Genomic DNA, 21,673 nt, shown 5'->3' with positions numbered 1-21,673 from the left:
GAAAATGAGATGCGCAAGGCAACGCAACGATTTGTTTCGAGTGCCCTGAAAGCATCATTAGCCAGAATTTATTAAATAGTTCATTAATTTTAAGATGATAAATTGGACCTAATAAATTAATTATGCCTCAAACAATTATCTGAAGTGTTTTACTCTTTGCTTTTTCCATCTGCGAAAGAATTTATTCATTTCTTGAGGAATATTTTAAACAAAGTTCACTTTTGGGAACTAAAATAATAAAAAAATTGAGGAAAGTAATAATCCTCCAGTTTCAAGATTTCGTCAAGTAATTACATTTTAACGAACACTAAAAGTAAATATAGCTTTTAGAAGAACTAATTATTGAATTTAGTTAAGCCATATGTTTACCCAACTTTTCTGTTCATCCCCTATAATAAAAAAACTTATATATAGCTTATCTCCCGTTTTACAGTTTTTCTCTCAATTTCGTTTGATCCGAAATCTTACGAAAAAGAACCGCTCTTCCAGATAACAAAAATATTTTTTGAAAAAAAAACCAAAACAAAATTAAAAGCATCAACTTTGCATTTTCATAATTTTAGAACATTATATGATTAACAGTGTGCATAAAAAACTCCTTTCACTATTAAAACCATTGGCAAATACGAACTAAATGAATATTTGTTGATATTATAACAGTTATTCAAGGGGACTCCTACCTTTTGACATGGTAATAAACTTTCTTATATAGAAATATTATTAAAAATATTATTTATTCATTGATTTATTTTCAAATTTTTACCACATATATTTGATTCTGTATGTATCGTATGGCAGCACAAAATTTTACATATCTTTGATACTTGATTTTTTACAAATTTTCAAAAAAAAAAAAACCGCAATAAAAACAGCTTGTGCGCATGATAGAATAACATGACATCAGTGAAAATGAATAAAAAATGTTTCAGAATAAAGAAAACTATTCAGTTCATAAAATTACGAAAAAGATGTGCGATCCATTCATAAACACTTGGGTTATAGCATTTTTTAAAAATTAAAATTTTGAAATTTTTGAAATTTAAAAATTAATTTGAACAAGATTGAGTCGATAAAATTCAAACTTTTTCATCATTTTCTAAACACTGAACAGCTTTCTCTATTTTGATTTTTTTTATTCGATTATATTGATTTCATGCAATTCTATCATGTGTGCAAGCTGTTCTTAACGTATTTATTTGAAAATCTGTAAATAATTCGATATTAGAGATATGCAAAATTTTGTTCTGGCATAGAATATCATACACAATCAAATATATGTGGTAAAAATTGAAAATAAATCAATGGATAAATTACTATTTTTATTAATATTTCTACATAGGAAAGTTTTTCATCACGTTAAAAGGTAGGAGATCCCTTAAATGTTTCTTTAAATTTAAAAAGTGTGTATTTGTAGTGTTTATATAACAATTTCAGTTGTTCATTCGTGAAAATTAAAAAACAGTCATACTGTTATTTCGAACGCCTTCCATGACTCAGTGATCTATTTTTCACGAAGTAAATAAATCGCAACACACGCCATAAAAATTAGATATTTGGACTTTCAGCGCTTTCAACGTTAAAACATGATTACATAATTATATTCATTAATTACCGCTGCTGCTTCTTAATAAAGAGCTTCATTAATTTTAGATGATAAATTGCACTCAAATATTAAAAAATTTATCAACAACACATAATTAATTTTTTATCTATTCTCCTTTCGAGCCATTAGCCGTGATAATAACGACGAATGCAACAACAAGCAACTTTTGCATGAAACCAAATAAAAATAACTTTTTTGTTTGTAGTTTTCGAAACGGAACAGAACATGCAAAAAAACCCCTCTAAATTAACTATACTCATTTTACCATTCGAATAAAAATATTTAAATTAGATATTCTCACAACACACCCGGATGCAAAATAACAAAATATAAGAGGATCGATTCTTTACCAGTTTATTAATTAACACACACCAGTTTCAAGTGCTTAGTTAACAAATGACTTCGGATTTGGAAATTAATTTGCCTACAAAATTTTTTATTTCATGAAATGGGAGAAAATTTCAAGTGTGCAAAAATGTATTTCATACAAAAATGTAAATAGTGTTATACACACAGAGGGTGACCATAAAATAATTTTTCCTGTTGGAAGCATCTGCAACTAAAACTAATGAACAAAATGGAACCAAATATCTCTCTCTCTCTTTCTGATATACACACTATAGAAGGCATGAGGAGATAAATTCCGAAAATAAAAAATTGTACCAAAAGTTGCCGATAGGGAAGATTTTGCGAATCTTGCTGGATTATGCAAATTGCCCAGTGCGTATGTGGCAGCAGCGCCGCTGATTCGTTTTAGAAAGGGAAGAGCGAACGTTCAGTCAGTTAACAGTTCTTTGATTGACCGCTGATTTGTGCTTAATATGCGCTTTATCTTGAGGCTGTTACACACTACTCTGAGTTGACGCGGTCCCACGTCATGTCAGCGTATTAGTCAGAGAAAGTTCTATGATTTCGTGGCGTGCTAATGTCATTCCCACGTCACAGAATTCCACGAATCAGAATTCACCATGACAGAGTAGTGCGTAGTACATCACCGTGTTTTACTTGTAAGGGTGGAATCACATTTACAGACACTCACCGTGTCGTGTCAGACTCTGCAAACATTCTTTAACGTGAAAATGTCTCTGTCTGCGTCTGTGCAGTCACGATATGATAGATGTGAATACGTTCATTAATTTTATGTCAAAGAATGTTCGTCGTGTCTGACACGACACGGTGAGTGTTTATAGACGTGAATCCACCCTGAAGCTGTTCTACATTAGAGAGTGTAATGCCATGGTGGCTCTCGGGGAATTTAAAAGGCGTCATAACCTGCTTAAAGGTTCAGTGTCTGCTGTAGCACTGAGAGCAATGATTAAAAATCACAGATTATGATAAGCGGCTCACCTACGCGCTAACTTGCTTACGCGCTTTATTGCTCGAATGGAAATCAACATTGATTGGCCTTGGAAAATATCATGGGAAGATGAGGCTTATTTTTATCTGAATGAGTCAGTCAACTCACAACTGTCGAATTTTCTCATCTGGACATCCCACAGTGTTGCAGGAACTGCCATTGCATTCTCCACAAGTAACCGTGTGGTGCTGATTCAAGGCCAATTTCATAATTGGACCATACTTTTTTAAAAAATAACTCGGGCAGATCCTATCATATTCTATCTCTGTACAATCCCTAGAAATAGAAACTATTGCGGGAATAAAAACACGCCAACACAGTGATAAGTTGCCAAAAAATAGTGATTTTATAACAGTTCAATATCTCGATAAATATTCAAAAATATCAAATGTTTTCAAATGACTTTTCAGAGCGGAATGTACATTTCAATAACTGGAATTTTTATCATATCGGGACTATGTAAAAAAATTATTTTTATTTTTTATGTACAAGATCCCTTAAACAAATTTTGAGATTTTAAGTAATTGCACGTCGTGTTTTTGAAAAAATTGTAGTTTAAGTATGTTTCTACACAGTCATCCTCAGAGATGTGCGACGGGTGCTCACGGACAATCCCCCATTGATAAAAGAAGGCGATTGCACCCCTTTATGCAAATTTTTTTTTATAAAAGTCATAATTCATTTTTTAATTAAAAGTCATAAAGTCATTTTTGAAATATATGACATCCATATTTTTATGGGCATCTTTTTATCAGCCACCTCGTTGGGCATTTTGCCTGTTGTGGCGTTGTATTTGTATGGATAATCGTCTTCGCCGTCGTTGGGAACGGACGTGCTATTATCGCGCTCCGCTCACCGACACGCCAGTGCGCCATTTTGTGTCTTTCTTTGTGTTTTTCTTCGTTCTCGTGAGTTTTACTTAGCGTGTTGTTTATTTTTGGGTCATATTCTGCGGTGATTTTCTTTTTTTTTTAGCGCACGTTGGATTGTGAGATAAGTGGTTTTTTTTTTTTTTTTTTTATATTGCTCTCATTTTTTTTTAAATTGTCGTTGTGTATTTTCGATCGACTTATATTTATTTTTCTCGTTCGCATTTCATTTTCGTTGTTTTTTCGCCAGGTTCGCTCGCTTCTTTGATATAAGTTCGTAGGTTTTGGACGTTAGTGTTAGCAAACAGTGTATACTTTTTCCCGGGTACTCTCAATAACGTTGTTTTCCTTCCATTTGGGCCTATTGTTGTAGTGTTAGTGTTTTGAGATAGTTAGCTAATTCTAATAAGTATAAATTGTACTTCGTAGCTTAATACTTTTTTTAGAGGGTGTTGTATTCTTTATATACATATTTATTTTATTCTTCGTGATTTAGTGCTGAGCATTCTACTTTACGTAATTTTTTCGTATAATCTCTTACGTATATTTTGCATAGTAATGTATTTTACATTATTTTAATTTCCAGTTAACGTTTCTCATTTTCGTATTGTTAAGTATTATTATTATTATCTAGCTTTAGCAATAGTGTTAGTATGCCTCGACCTCGACTAGTGTTGTGTAGAGCTTGCGACGGGAGGTTTCCCTGGTCTAGGGGTATAGTAGCTGATAGTTTCAATTGTAAAGGGTGCTTGGATAGAAAAAGGCTGGAACACGAGGTCGAAGCTTTACGGGAAAAAGTTAGGGTGCTAGAGGGTCCGGTTATAACGGACCCTCTGGTCGTCGAGCCACCTGTTGATGAAGAAGCAATCTCCACGAACAACGACATTTTAGAGGGCGAATGGGTGGTCGTGGATGAGGTAGAGGGGGATAGTGATAGGGGTTTAATCATCGGCGATTCTATGGTTAGGGAACTTGGGAACCGAGTGTGTAGGGATTTTCGGGGTTTCGAGCGCTGTTGTCTTCCTGGGGGGAAGATTGGCAACGTTCGAGACGTTTTTCATCGCCGAAAGTTGCCCTTGCGGGTGATTCTGTGGGTGGGAACAAATCAGGTAGGAGCGAATATTAGTGAGTCTCTGTCAGAATACCGGGATTTACTATTATCCGCTAGGGAGGGGGGTTCAGATGTGGCAGTGATTCCAGTGCTGCCAAGGGGTAGTAGGGGATATAGGAGTAGGATCCACCAATTCAATATAGGCCTGAAGGACATTTGCTCCTCACTTGGGGTCACGTTCTTGGAGCTTCCCGCATTTACCGATAGGTGGCTTCGTTCGGATGGGATCCATCTAAATAAGAGAGGGGTCTGGGAGGTTTACGATAGTCTTAGGTCAGGTTTTTTACTCCCAGACCACGTAGTCGGGAATGCGGGTTAGTTAATGATAATCACAACAGTACTGACGGGGAATTACCCACCTCTGACTTGGATGGCTTCTCGATTGACAACAAACCACCGGGCAAATTAAAATGTGTGTTAATAAATGCCAGGAGCTTGGGTAACAAGAAAGATTTTTTAGAAACTATGATAGTTGTGGAGGACTTGGATCTTATAGCCATTACAGAATCTTGGGCAAGCGATGGGGATGAATCTTTCTTACACATCTCCGGATACGATACTTTTTTGAGAAATAGATCTGATAGGAAAGGGGGTGGAGTGTTGATATACGTGAAATCATGTTTGAAGGCTAGAGAGTGTAACGTGCAGAGAAGTGATATTGAAACCATATGGGTTGAACTTGAGAACAAAAGACGTCATAAGCTTATTGTTGGAGTTTGTTACAATCCACCGAATAGGGATCAAAATTATATCGCCAAAATGCATGATGAAATTTCCTACATGTGTAAGCGAAAGAGGGCCGATAAATGAACTATTGTGCTGTAAATTACATTTGAGTTTCCGTGTATTTTTGTTGTGTTTCTATGTATTTGCACTGTGATTTTATGCATATTAATATTGTGTCAACATATTGAGAACATACAAATTTCTATATATTTATGTTACGTATTTTCTGTATATTTATGTTACGTATTTTCTGTATATTTATGTTACGTGTTTTCTGTATATTTATGTTACGTGTTTTCTGTATATTTATGTTACGTGTTTTCTGTATATTTATGTTACGTGTTTTCTGTATATCTATTTGGTTTTCTGTATATTTATTTGGTTTTCTGTATATTTATTTGGTTTTCTGTATATTTATTTGGTTTTCTGTATATACTTATGCCGTTTCAATGTATTATATTGTGTTATTATATATGTAATAAATGTGAAATTTCAAAGAAAACTGGTGCTGGTAGTCCAGGTCGATAAGATACTCGCCCAAAGTACCAGAGGTTGCATAGAGGTGTCACGAGTTCGATACCCGGTTCATTCTTGTCAGAAACTTTCCTGACACAGGGGTACAACAGAAACGGTGACATGACCACAGAAAAGATTGATACCGCAGGGAGTCCCACACCGAGGGGTTAGCGCACGAGCCTCTCGGTGAGTATAAAAAAAAGCTGCCATTCGTAATCAGCAATAAATTCTAGGTCGCGGTCTTATTAGACCTCGTGTGCAGAAAATGACCGTGGTGCGACAAAAATGATCAAAGAAACCATGGCTAATCTAACCTCTTTACGATCAAATTTGTGTTCAGCACACCGAGTAACATAAGAAATGACTATTTTTCGGACGTAGAAACTTCGTCAAAATAAATGTGTAGTCCAGTGTATTTAGAAATTTTTAGAAGCATCATACAAATTTCTTCGCACGTTAAGATAGTGGTATAAAATAAAGTTTTTGAATGTATGAGTGTAATCATATACCTCAGATAATAAGAAAGTAATATCAAAATAGACTGAAGGACTGAAGCAAAGAAAATTTTTATTTAAAAGTACAGCCTCCTCCTTTTTCGGTTTACAGCCTAGTCTTCGGAATGTAAAAAAATCTCACGAAAATATTCAATTATGATGCAATTGCAGCATCAGTCTCTAAGCATATGTAGAGAGCATGTACAATCTATATACGGGGTAAGTTGGGATAAAACCGCAGTTGGGTAAAACAGTTTTTACCTGCATTTAATGCTGATTTTTTTTCCCCACTTTCCTCAATTTTTCGAATTCGAGAATATCTTAGCGAATAATTGCACTTAGAAACGTTGAATTTTTTTTCTGGCATCCGGAGAGACAGGGCAACAAAATTATCATTAGGTTTTTGGCCACAGGGTGTCCATATAAAAAAGTTATATTTTTGTTTTGATAATTTTGCCACAGGTTTGGGCTTTTGACATGACAAAGCGTCAAAAACTGGTTTAAACTGTCAGAAACTGTCGAAAACCGTCAAAAACCTAAATGAATGCTTTTTGATAATTTTGTCATGATGAAAAACTTTTCTGCATATAACAATGTTTTATTTTCAAACATTAATTTATTACAATAATTAAAACAAAATATTAATTATAATTTGCAATTTTGAATTTTTCAACATAACAGTCTAGAACATATAAAATATAATTTTATAGTTTATTTATCTAAGCTACTCATTACTGTGTTCAATTCAGCATGTTATACTCTCTGAATGTATACTCTCAGCATGTTATACTCTCTGAATGTAGCATTCAGAGAGTATAAAAGTGGACGAGGTGACCTATCATTGTTTACTGATAAAAGAAGACTGTTGAAGAAAGCGATAAGGGATAGTAAAAAGCAAGTTGAATCTAGGTTGGCAGATAACATTGGCTCTGACCCAAAATCATTTTTTCGATACGTCAATAATGGATGTAAGGGGACAGTTGGCCCCCTCTCGATAGGAGGCTCAAAAGTAGAGAGCAATGTAGGCATGTGTAGTGCTTTCAATGACTTTTTCGCGTCGGTTTTTAATGGAGATAATGATATTCGATATACGGGTGTTGCATGGGGTAATAAAACGCTCAACGATATTCAAGTGGAAGACGTGGAGGTCCTAAATCTTCTAAGAAATGTATGTGCAAGCAAAGCACCAGGACCAGATGATATCTATCCCAGGGTTCTCAGGGAAGGTGCTAATGAATTGTTGGGGCCAGTCGCACAGATATACAGGAGTAGTGTTGCTGAGGGTATCGTCCCGAGAGATTGGAAACTGGCTAACGTTGTTCCGATATTTAAGAAGGGTAGTAGAGAAGTGGTGTCTAATTATCGTCCAGTGAGTTTGACGAGCTCCCTCTCGAAAATTTTGGAAATTATCATCAAAAGGCAGTTTGTGAAGTGGATAGACGAGAATAATGTATTGTCGGATAATCAGCATGGGTTCAGGAAGGGGAAGTCATGTGTAACTAACCTCCTTTGCTTCTATGATTACGTGACTAAGGCTTTGGGTAAGAGCAAAAATGTCGACGTTGTTTACCTTGATTTCCAGAAGGCATTCGATCGGGTCCAACATGGCAAACTCTTGAAGCGTTTACACGAGATTGGAATAGGGGGCAACTTGCTGAATTGGATAGAATCGTGGTTAAGAGATAGGTCGCAACGAGTTATGGTGAACGGGGAATTCTCTGGTTGGACAGACGTCACAAGTGGAGTTCCTCAGGGAAGTGTCCTTGGCCCCATACTTTTTTCACTTTTTATCGATAAACTCGATCAGGGTATCGATGGAATTACTAGCAAATTCGCGGATGATGTGAAGCTAATGGGGGTAATCGGGAATGAAAGCGATAGGGAGTTGCTCCAGACCAACTTAAACAAGATTGCAGCATGGGCAAATGAATGGAGCATGACGTTTAGCGTAGATAAGTGCATGGTCGCTCATTTTGGTTCGAACAACCCACGGTTCTCTTACGAGTTGAATGGTGTCACTATCCCGGATGCAACTAGAGTCACCGATTTGGGAATTCTCATTGACGAGCGACTTAAGTTTTCTGAACATTGTTCAGCGGTTGTCAAAAAATCGAATAGAATGCTTGGTCTCATTTTCAAAAAGGCATCTTCGCGTTCTCCTAAAGTCATTCTTCCTCTTTTTCGAGGCTTAGTTCGTCCTGGACTGGAGTATGCTGTAAGGTTTTGGAGACCATACCTACAGAGGGACATAGACTTGGTTGAAGGGGTGCAGAGAAGAGCTACGCGTGTCCTTATTGGCACACAGGGCTTGAGTTATGAAGAAAGACTTCATTTTTTGAATATGTTTACATTGGATGAACGCAGGTGTCGAGGAGATATGATCGAAGTGTTCAAAATTTTCAATGGGATGGATAGGATGGACCATGAACTTTTAGTACACCGCCAATCGACTGCTTTTACAAGGGGACACCAGTATCGATTGGTGAGGGACAATGCAAGGTTATGGTGTCGCAGGGAATTTTTCTCCAATAGGGTTGTTAATAAATGGAATAGATTACCCCCGGAGGTAGTAAATTGTAACACAATTGACACGTTTAAAAAGAAATACGATAAACATGTTGGGGTAAATCGAGAAGCTATCCATTCTTAGAATAAGACAACCATAAGTATTCTTTATGGGCATTGTATAATATTTTTTCATGTGTATATAGTGTTTGTAATTTGTGTTAATTGCATTTTTAATTGGGTTGCTGTATTTTTGAAACATATGACAACCATATTTTTATGGGCATCTTTTTATCAGCCACCTCGTTGGGCATTTTGCCTGTTGTGGCGTTGTATTTGTATTTGTATTTGTATTTGTATATTTGTATAATGTAAGGAATTACGGGAAATTATTTATCTTGTGAAGGGGCTACAGAATCATTTTGCAACAAGCAATGGGTCTGGTGAAAGCGGTCGTATTGCTTGAAAAATAAGCGGTAAAGCTTGAAAAATGTTTGACTTGTGGCAAGGAGAAAGTTTAGCGACTCGAAATAACTAAACCAAGATGGATAGATTTAATTTTGGTTCAGTCTTTAAAATCATAAACCGTAGACAATTTACGGCTGTGTGCGAGCAGTCATTCTTTACAACTAAAATTCGAAAGACAAGATTTGACAGGGTGGAAAAAGTGGAATACGATGCAATTTTTGGCAATATAACTTTTCTCGTGGATTGAGTGCTGAATAATTGATTGGTAAAAATGTCTCTTCTCCTGGGAAATGATTATCTTCATTGGACTTTTATTTTCAGATGACAAAAGCAGTTTCAGAGTGAAAATTTTCCTACTGAGAACAATTTTGCTCTGGAATAATATTGTCGCTGTGTGAAATATACTAAACACAATTGACGTTTGGAATTCCTGCACCAGCTGTGCAAATCATTCTAAAAGACCATCTCCACTGCTCACAGCTGGAAACCAACGGTATTTATGATCATAACAGCTGGATTTCCTACCATAACAAAAACTATCCCTGGCAGTCTAGCTGTTATCTCGAGTCGAAAGACTTTTCCATTGCCTTTGTAAGATAGCAGTTAACCAAACGGTACCCGTAAACATGACTCACCCGATGTTTCTTTTGTTTTCTCAAGTCCAGTCAGCCATGTTGTACAAGATATGGTCTTCGAAAAGTAGACTCTCAGAATTGCTTTTAAACAGTGAGAATTTTTCTGATTAGCTACAATATGTAATACAATACAATATGTAATACAAATACAACGCCACAACAGGCAAATTGCCCAACGAGGTGGCTGACATCATGGATCCCCGAGCCCCTACCTACTACTGCTACACCACACATGCACCCCCCCCGCGGAACCCCCCAACGAATCGGTACATGCGGGAATGTGCGTGTACGTGTAGTGCAACCTGACGTAAAGTTTGTTTCTGTGTAATGCTTGTTATGTGTAGTGCTGTCATCTGCCCCCAGTTTTACTAACTATGAGTGAAGTGTTATGGTTGAATGATTTACCGTTGTAGGACTGTTGCTCTCTGTGGCGAGACTTTTTAACGGGGAGATCGGCTCGCATTTGCGCCTTGAAGTTGGGAACCACAGAAAACCAACTTCAGCCGACCACCACTGTGGGGTTCGAACCCGGATACTCGCATCACGAGTCCGTCACTATAACCACTCGACCACCACAGCGGCTAAAAGTGTAATTATTTGGAGGTGGATGGATTTGAACCCATGTAACCTAAATTCTTCCCATCTCTAACCCCGCATCTTACCAACCCACCACTACGTAAACGTAACCACCTCTCGTAATCGCGGATTGACCGTGGGAAGATTAAATCATTGATTAAAGTTCGTTCGCCATAGTGAAAGTGGATTTGAATATGTTGATTGTAAACATGTCCATTCAGAATAACATTCTGATTTTTTCTTCCATGTGGGTGGGCATCCTCTTTTATAGCCGCTGTGGTGGTCGAGTGGTCATAGTGACGGACTCGCATCGCGGGGACCCGGGTTCGAGCCCCACCGTCGCCACAGTGGTGGTCGGCTGAAATTGGTTTTCTGTGGTTCCCAACTTCGAGACGAAAATGCGAGCCGATCTCCCCGTTAAAAAGTCTCGCCACCGAGAGCAACAGTCCTACAAACAGTACCAATATTCAGTTACTAAACATCACTCACTTCACTTCTGAGATATAGATGGCAGCACTGAAAAATCATACACAACACTAGATACGCAGTCAGACTGTTAGGTACTTACACTTCCAGCACAACTCACTAGGTAGTAAATTGCCTATGGCAATAGACCTGAGTTGTGCTCGGTTTGAAAAAAAAAATCCTCTTTTATACACTACCCGGCAAGTGAAAAACGTAGACCCCAGTAGCACAACGATATAGTACAATATTTGGACCATATCGTTATATATTGAAATGTCAGAGGAATATCAGATGTCATAACTATGATATAGAACGATCTCGTCTTATATGGTGCAAATTATTTATGATGTTAATTAATCAAGTCTTTAATTTTTCAGCCGAATATGTATTTGATTCCATGTGAATAATCTCTACTTTGAAGGACAACAACTTGGGACAATAAATTATTTTAATATAGTTTGAAAAACATAGATCTATATCGTGCACCTTACAAAGATCTATATCAGATTCTCGACATAGACCTGATATAGATCTATCAAAGAAGACATAGCTCTATATCCTGAACATTACATACATCTATATCGTGAACCTGACAAAGATATATATCAGATACACAATATGCTGATATATCACCATATTGTGTGCCTTTAAATAAAAATACTGCCTTCAAATAAAAATTTGGAGAAAATTTAAAGTCGAGCGTACAATTTTTTGTTTGAATTGAAATTAAAAACGTTTGAATGAATAATTTTTCATATGAAATTTTGATTTTAATAGGATTAATTATGTTGATATATCAAAATCATTTCGTCAGTTATAATTGAATCCTTACTGTGTATGTTTTACATAATAGATGTTAGTATTTTAGGAGGAGCGAGAGCTTATCCACCGTAACTTTAATTGCCACTTTATAATTGCAAATATTTTTTAATTTAAAAAAATTGCTCTTGTTTTTGTTGTATATGTGTGTGTTTTTCTTAAAATTATTTATTATTTTTGTTTGATGTTTTCATTTTTTACCATACTTTGAGAATTTTAACTCTTTTGTGTTGCATATTTTTTATTCTGTATTTTTTGTTTTATTAGCATATAAATTAATAATTTCAAATAAATAATGTACTACACAATACATTAATTTGTTTCTTGTGTTTTTTGTATTATATATAATTTCCTTAATTATAATATAATTTTTCAATTATCTGCCTCAAAATGGTAAATATGTCTCACAATTTCTATTTAGTAATTTTTGTGCATACATGAAAATGAATAAATTTGATTGAAAATACAAGTAAAAAAAAGATTACTTGTAAATTAATGTTATAATAACAACCAATAACCAGTACTGTAGTGGTGGGTTGGTAAGATACGGTGTTCGAGATGGGAAGAGTTCAGGGTTCAGGGTACACCCACCCACCTCCAGATAACTACAATTTTTTATTTCTTCCGAAAGGGCGCCATCTATAGTCCAAAATTTGAAGTATTTGAATGTATCACATTCACGATATAGATCTATTTATCTCCGACTATGCCTTTTTTAGCCAGAACGATATCGTGGCCCGATATAGATCTATATTGGAAACTGAAATTTTACGATATAGATCTATATCTTTGTGCTACTTGGGGAATCTTATACTATGCTCTTCTTCTGATTATTAGTTTGATGTAGCTTGTTAAAACCGAAAGTTTTGTTTCTTTAAGTTTTTAGCAGTTATAGTGACATCTATTCGAGATACGGATCAAAAAGTTGAGACATAATTACCACACTAATAACTTTAGTCATCTTACTGTAAAACTTAGAACAAAAAACCACACATCATTAAAAATTTATATGAAGAGTTGCACAAGACTGTACAACAGTCAGTTGTGTTCAGTCTTGTTCAGTTGTGTTGTTAACGATGACTAAACTTTACTTGCCTGACAAGTCCTATCAGATTAAAATCACATTTATCAACTCAAAAAGACACCGACTGCAGACAATTATTAACAACAGAATCGTGTCATCTTGCACAAATAATTATAAGCGTTCAAGTTAGAAGCGCAGTGAAAACAACGCTACAAAAAAAAAAAATCCAGAAGAATCAAAATTGTTTTAGGATCGCGAGTTTCCATTTAGTCGTTAGCAACATCCAGCGCTGTCTGTCACTCGAAACGGGGTAATTGTTACAGTTCCACGTTTATTCCCTTAGTTAAACGGGACCAAGAAGACAATCTACTCCGATGTTATTGAGATGATTTGAAGTGAAACCATTCATTTCTAAAACGGGCCACTTTCTGTTGGGCTAATGAGTTGCGATCCTCGAGCGATAGTAAGATTAAAGGATCAGTGGCCTTATACGAGCTTATCGTTGGCCATTGCTTCTCTGTTCCGTTTAGTTGATGCTGGACAAATTACAACAATAAAAAAAGTACCATTTATGGGCTTGGTTTTTATCTGAGACGTGACGCAATTTGCTCATTTTTTTCTCTCAAATCGAGTCTGATATAAGATGTAATTAGCTTTTTCACGTTGGACTATATTTTAAATTACATAAAACAATGCAGAATTTTATCGCTACGTAGCATATTACAATTGGATTATCCGGTGAATTTTAAAATTCTGAGAAGACAGTTTCCAAAGATAATTTTTAATGCTAAAAGTTTTATCAAATGAGCCTACGTTTCATACAAGCACCAATCAACAAGTGGCGTAATATAATCACCGAGAAGGTTATTTAATAACCACTCTCAAAGTGGAGAACCTTCATTTTGCTTAGGGTTACTAAATCCGAAAACTGAGAAAGGAGGACGTCTGTGCGCGCACCCTTAGTGACATCACTTATCTCAATTTCCCCAACAGATGGCGCCACTATTCTTACCAATAAAACCGGCCACAATAATAATTTTTCCTAACAGCAGAAACAGAAAAAAAAATTTAGGAATTTCGACGGCTATTGGTGAATGCATGTGGGGGAAAAACACTCATATCAATGAAGAAATACGTGTTTGAAAGAGGAGAATTTTTTTTTTCCCAAATAGAGGAAAAAAGGAAAATAATTCCGGAAAACTAAAAAGGAGGACAAAAGGGCAAATTTTTCGAAACGTAGGAGGACGCTAGAAATGACATAAAAAAAAGAGGACGGTTGATAATCTCTGAAGGTTTTTGTCTTGGCGCCATCTCTCGTACACAAGCGAATATAGTAACTTCAGTCAGGTAAAATACTGACAAGGACTGGACCGGTTTCGAAATCACGAAACCGTGGAACGTCGTTCCGAGCATTAGACAGATATCGTATCGCCTCGAACACAAACACTACATTTCAATTCAATTTCTATTGGCTTTACTAGTGAAGCTGAATACTTGAAAAACCATTGATGTATAGATAGCGAACCCGCAAGTTTTGTCAGATACACCACTAAAGTGCTCGAGTGGCATGGTGGTAAGATGTCGTCTACCATCGTGAAGGTTGTTGTCAGGTCCCGGGTTCAAACCCAAGGGAGGATGTAGATAAGATATTTTCCCTAACGAACTCGAGGCGACCACCGATAGACAGCGCCTTTACTTCCAACCCATCTCACTAATGGCAGTAAATTGCAATATAGCGATATGGCCAGAGTTGGTGTTTGGTGAAGTAGATACACCACTAAGTTTAATTATATAGTATTTTGAGACCGTAACCAAAACGTTCGATAAAGTTTTTGAAACGGAATTTTTGTAATACCTCGATTAGGTAATAGATCACTAAAAAATCCTCCCCCCCCTCAATATTTATGTTTTTTTGATTGAAAAAGGGTGATAATGGGATTAAGTCAGCCAAAACAAAGCCTTTATCTTTTTTCAAAACTCAAAGAATACGATCGATGGAATGTTGCTTTTATGAAATAATTACAGAAGAAAACGTAAGAATTAGACACAAGGGGGATTTTGTGGAATTATTAAAAATTTACCTATTGATCTTTTTTAATTTTTTTTTCATGTGTCGAAGATAGCGAAGTAAGAAATGGTTGGAAAAGAAGGAGAATTTACTAAGATTCCAAATCAATAACCGCATCTGCTGATGACAGCGAGTGAAATGAATCCTAGAATCGAAGACACCATTGAACTGCAGCACTGCTGATGGACTCAAAATAGTCAATAGGAATGAGGTCTCTGGCGAATCGCGAATGAATCCTGAATTCAAGGACGAGAGAAAGCATCGCCATTAGAAAATACAGCCAGAAAAACTCACCAGTTCTTTTTCCTTCACCAAAGTTCGTTCGATGATCACTCATTTTCACACTCACGTATTTCAGTACGAAAAAAAAAATGCTTTTAAATTTTTGATTGTGCAAACGCCGTATACTAAAGTAAATAAAAAATTTTGACACGTACAAATACGTGCGCAACTTCATTTTAAGATAAAAAAATACATACTCTTTTATTTACAGATGAACCTTTATTTTTTCGAGAGAAACAAATTGTTTTTATTTACTTATTTGATATCAACTAATAGCGACAGTTATTGGTACATTGTTGACACGAAAATAAAATATTTATTCCTTAAAAGCACCCTGAAATCATACACCATCTGTGCAAAAAGTTTTCGGGCTCAATTTCCGAAGATGTTCTTTGTTGTGATATTCATTAAACATCTAAGAAATGAAATGTGATTTTAACGCCTCGATCAATGATTTTACTGCATTCTGTAGTAAGTGAAGCAGCGTATGGAGCCTATGCAACCGCCACGCACAACTGCAGGGTTTAACTTCATCAACCATTAAGTTTTCAACAAGGAATTTCCCATTTCGTCAAATTTCGTCATATTTTGTTTAATAAATGGGCTTTATGAATAAGTAACGTTTGTTTTGTTTCTGAACCTTTATTTGCCGGAGCTGGCATTATCCTTAATTTATGGACATGAGTGTAACTTACAATGGAATGCAATTAACGCAATGTAAAAATTGGGGACTCTTGGACCACAATTCATAGTATTTAGTATACCATCGATTCTCCAACAAAAAGTAATAAAAACAAGACTACCCAACTATAGTCAGGAATTTTTGGTACAGAAGATTCCTACAGGTTGTCCCTGAACTCATTTGCCAAACTTTAAGGGAAGGTAAAATACAAATAAAGAAGCATTTTTGTATAGAAACGTGGGGTCGGAAATTAAAAGCGTTGGTGGAAAAACTCTGATGAGGACCTCATTGCAAAACTTTTAGTTGCTGCTGCAATTGTTCGTAAAACACCTGGCATCTTCGAAAGGGTACGCCAATCACTTGCTAGAAGCTACCAGGCCTATATCGATGTTGGTGATGCCAGATTTTGAGCACTTAATGTAATTATTAATGTAAATGAAAAACTTTTTTGATTTCCTCAGCATTTAGTGTTTCTTCGCCAACATTTCCGATCCCACATTACATCCCAAAAAACGCTTCTTTATGTGCATTTTACCTTCCCTTAAAGTTTAGCCCATGAGTTCAGGGACACACTGTATAAGATTATGTCAATTCAGAAAGGTAAACCTATACATTCGTATTGAGATTCTACAATAGCCAAAGAGTTAAAATTGGAAACAGTAAAACAAGAAAAACGCCATGCTATCGATTCTAATAAATAAAAAGAACTATAAGGGGACTACAGGGTGTTTCAAAAAGAATCATCCGATTAAAAAAATCATAACTATTCAGCTTTTAATCCGTTTGATCGAATAATGTATAGGTAGAAAGAGAGAAATTTCGGGATTCGAGCAGTTGCCGACAGGTAGCGCTAACGCTCTTCCTTCGGCCGCCACATCAGTGTTTGTCAAGATGGTGACTGCACAACAGAAATCGTTTTGTGTTCTAAGCTTCGCGAAGTGCGAGTCCGTAACAACTGTTCATCGTGCTTTCCGTCGACAATACCCTGGTGTTGACTTCCTACCGCTCAGAGCATTAGGCGATGGAACAAACAATTCCGAGACGCGGGTTGTCTGTGTAAAATGAAATCCCCTGGCCGTCCCCGCATGTGAGACGAAAATGCGGAGCGACAGAGTTTCGCACGTAGTCCCCAGAAATCTACTCGCAGTGGATGCAAACATGCTCGCAAAAGTTTGGGACGAATTTGACTACCGTATACACATACGCCCTGCATCCCAAGGTGGACATATTGAGCACCTTTAATTTGGTTTGTGAAAAACTTTATGATTTTTTTATGATTAGTCATGTAATATAAAATTAATCTTAAGCGTCTATGTTCAATATTTTTCGTAATATACGCATTTCAAATCGGTGATTCTTTTTGAAATACCCTGTATAATGTTTTGAAGCACACACACTCAAAAGAAGGATAATATTTTTGAAAAATATATTCAGACACAATGTGATATTTAGCAAAGAAACTATAACACACACACACAATATAAGGTTGAAGAATATATTTGTAGTTAATATATGTATTGGTAGTAGACGTGACAAAGTTTAAAGCAAAACTTCGCACTGTAAAATACACAGTAGATTTACATGAATGTGACCACCACTCAGAAAAAAAAAGGTTCTATGCAACTCGATAGCGACAAGATAGTTTAGAAGTGTCATAATAAGATGCTGGAAGGTTATTACATTTATTCAGCGAAGCAGACTGCAGTCCATTCAATTACTGTAGGGAAGTAAGTGGTGGAAGATCTATAAAAATGTTCCAAATGTGTTCGACTGAGTTCAAGTTTGGAGAATTAGGGGACTAAAGAGTACATAGAAATCTTGGGCATGCTCTTTCGACAACTTCCGAACATTTTAGGCTCACAAAGTATTAGTACCGTTCTTGAAGATTCAAGAACGGTGACTGAGGAAAGGCAATAAACATTTATTGATGTGCATGATCTGCAAGGAGGAATTTATAATCATAACAGTTGAAGTGACTTCCAGAAGTATCAGTTAACCTAGACACAATGTCACATTAACATTTTTCCGACAATAATACTGCTTTCATCGACTTGAATTCTCCCAGTAATTTCGAAAGCAGCCACCCATTCCACGCGGAATAGAAAGAAACATCCAAGAAAGCAACCTTTTGCCCATCAAAAGAGATCAGATTCTGATACCACCTTGCAAATTGAAGTCGTTTGGTGCATCATGTACAGCAGGGTGTGTTGTGCTGATATTTTAGACAAAAGTCTGATCAGCTCCCTGGTTTATTTGTGCAGTGGATTGCTTAACTTTAATGTGTCATTCAACCCTCACGCATTTTCCCACCCGATCTCTCGCGTCAATCGTACCTGGTACTTCGCTGTATGACAGTAACGACTGACCCTTTTATAATGCTTGCATCTCACCTTGCACTGTACCTACAGCCTGCAGCTCGCGACTCTTGCATTATTTCCTTTGCTGAATGTAGTTGATATCAAAAATAGTAGCTGATCAAAATAATGTGACTTGACTGTGTATACAGGGTGTCCTGTAGGTTCTAATGCAGCATTTATCTCATCAACCATCCGTCGTAGAAGTATAATTCCAATTTAAAAAAACGTTCAAAAGGCGTTCAGAAATTACCTTGTACCAGTTTTGAGAATGGAAATACAGTGTGTCACCAAATAAAAAACTAAATTTTTATACGGTCCCTTTGCCTTCTACTTTACAATTAGTTGTTGCATTGTCTTTTCTGAGACCAACAAAACAATCCCGTGTTTCTAACTGCAATATTCACTGATATATTTTAGTTAAAAAATTGGAGAAAAAATGGGAAACACACAGCAAAAAACCAACGGACAACGCTTCTTCCCCCCATTCTGTCCTTTCCTGACTTTTCTCAGATTTTCGAATTCAAATATCTCGGCGAAGAATACTGCATTTAAAAACATGGTATTTTTCTTTTGTTGAGCTGGAAAAAGACAGAGCAACAAGTTTCTCATTGGAAATTAGAGGACGGGGGAACGTTTAAAAATGTAGATTCTTTTTATTTCGTGACACACTGTATTTCCAGTCTCAAAAATGATACAGGGAATTGAACACATTTCGAGCATTTGTTAAACGAAAAGCACACGTCTACGACGAACGGTTGATGAGATAAAGGCCGCATTACGACGGAAGAAAATTTATCATTTAGTTTGATAAACGTTTAATAATTGAAGTGAAAAACATGAATTCATATTCTTATATTGACAAATAAAAACACTAATGTGTCATTACTGCTCATAAATTGGAGTTCTATCAAGGAAACTTGATCAAGATTTGTCGATACTTATGTGATTATAATATAAAAAAAATCCGAGTTCGATACGTTTCTTTCCCCCAGATTTACAGGCAGAAAGGAAAAGAAAATTGCATGCCATTAAATTGCTATTAATCATTCGGTTGTTGTGAGTACATGACGTTCACATGCACATACATACCTTCTCGTCGAGACCTCTGTTGAACATTTCTGTTTGCAACCAATCCAGCAGTCCATCAATATCTCTAAGAGCCTGTTTCCGCTCTTTCGATTCTGGACCGTTCTTATGACCTTTTAAGCGAAACAAATAAATTGGAAACATTCACAAAATATTTGTGATAAATCACTTTTGAAACACACAAAATGGTCGATTCATTTTTCACTCCGCTAATATCAAGCCTGTTTCAAAAAGTATCGTACAATAATCGCGGAAATATTGTATTGAATTTATTAAAGGTAATATTATAATAAAATACAGGGTGGTTATAAATAAACTGACACCACTCAGACGTATGTAGCGCCCATTCTGATGAAGTCATTTTAATGGAACTTGGTATACTTGGTTCGACGAATAGCTGTTAATGTGGAAGAAAAAATATTTTTGATTTGACAAAACAATTTGTATTTTTAACACACAAACACGAAACCTCTTTAAACACACAGGTTACATGATTGATTTCAGAAACCTAATGTGGTAGTTATGCAAATGACAGTAGCGGATTTTCTTTCCCAATCATCGGGGGTAAGTGATCTCGACGACAAAATTTTCCTTTTAAGTGCCAAAAAACCTAAACCAGAAAATCTCAGAAAAAGATTAAGTTCACTACGTTTGGAAAATCGGGGAAATGACACACAAACACCACATTTCTATCGTGAAGTGCTTGAGTAAAGTTTCGCGACCATGAAGACAGCAAAGCCTGAAATCCAGCTATCAGTGGAAATTCTTCCAAGACCGCACATAAAGGATCTGCTGAATCTAATGAGCTGCCGAGAAACTGGGAAAAACAAATCAGATGTGTCAACCCCAAAAATGTTTGTCAAGTTTTGTGGACAGAGTTGTGGAGTGGATCTCCCGACTTAGACAACTATGGAAAAATTCTATCCAGTGAGGAGCCTGAAGCATAGCACGGCCTTAATTACTGAGAGTCTGGACTTACTGACGTACATTAAATACACCTTAATAGGTTGATTGCTAGCCCGCCCGCCTGTAATCTCACCATCAGCCCTAAGAGCTGGGCATGGGATGGAGGCAAACATTTGAGTCTGGTCTGGTAAAAAGTTTTAGTCCACGCTGCAGCTATTTACGCAGTTTCCTTCTGCACTGATTTCACTATCTATGAGAGAACATATAAACTTTTCACAAAATATGAAGGGTTCAATTAATAGTTCATCGATAATTATTTATAATTAGTATTTAATCAAATGAATAGTTCAGTTAATTAGTTATTAAATCCCGTCAAAATGTTTATGGCCCGCGATGCCATAGCAAGCAATCATACTGGGCGCGGTAGATGCACTGGCTGCAGTTATCTCCCCTTGTGCATGCGGCTTATATACCGGAGTTTGGACTTGTCCCTGGTGCGGCCCGTGACACTGCGTCTGACCATATATTGGCCCTCGAACAGAGAGAAGTTGGCCACCCCTGGTATATAGGATTTATGACCACGAAGAACAAAAAGATTCAGTTTAAAAATAGTTCAATTTTCAACCACCAGGTGAAAAAGTGGCGCTTTTTTATTACAGTTATCTTTTTCCCATGGTCCAAATAACGTATATATCAAGTTTTGATGAAATACGTCCACCACAACGGAAGCTTCATAGGTCGGAGTAGTGTCAGTATAATTCAACTGACAATACTCAGCTTAATTATACTCCCGGGTTTGAACCCCACCGTCACCACAATGGTGGTGGGCTGAAGTTGGTTTTCTGTGGTTTCTAAATTTGAGGCTCAAATGCGGGCTATCTTCTCTTTAAAGTCTCGCCACAGAGAGTAATGGGCCTTCGACGATACAATTATTTAATAATTACACTTGACTCACAGTTAGAAAAACTGATGGCAGATGGCCGCACTACACACACAACAAGCATTACACAGAAACAAACTTCCGTCAGGTTCACAACACGTACACGCACATTCCAACATGTAACGATTCGTTAGAAGTTCCACAGTGCAATGTGGACGAGGTGCATGTGTGGTTTAGTAGTAGT

The 21,673-nt window shown here is 36.5% G+C and overlaps 1 protein-coding gene across 1 annotated transcript in view; it reads right to left on the bottom strand.

Moving 5' to 3' along the window:
• LOC149067657 (glycerophosphocholine cholinephosphodiesterase ENPP6-like) overlaps positions 1-21,673 on the bottom strand; it is a 406,701-nt gene that overhangs the window by 66,668 nt on the left and 318,360 nt on the right. Inside the window, exon 4 of the mRNA XM_089252525.1 lies at positions 19,647-19,756. Within this exon, the coding sequence (XP_089108651.1) occupies positions 19,647-19,756 (110 nt within the window). The remainder of the gene's footprint in view (positions 1-19,646; positions 19,757-21,673) is intronic.

This window comes from Pholcus phalangioides, unplaced genomic scaffold, assembly GCF_987345545.1.
Source record: "Pholcus phalangioides strain wild (caught in Gottingen) unplaced genomic scaffold, Ppha-v1.0 ptg000029l_1, whole genome shotgun sequence".
Taxonomy (NCBI): domain Eukaryota; kingdom Metazoa; phylum Arthropoda; class Arachnida; order Araneae; family Pholcidae; genus Pholcus; species Pholcus phalangioides.
This window is presented reverse-complemented; position numbering and strand designations above follow the sequence as displayed.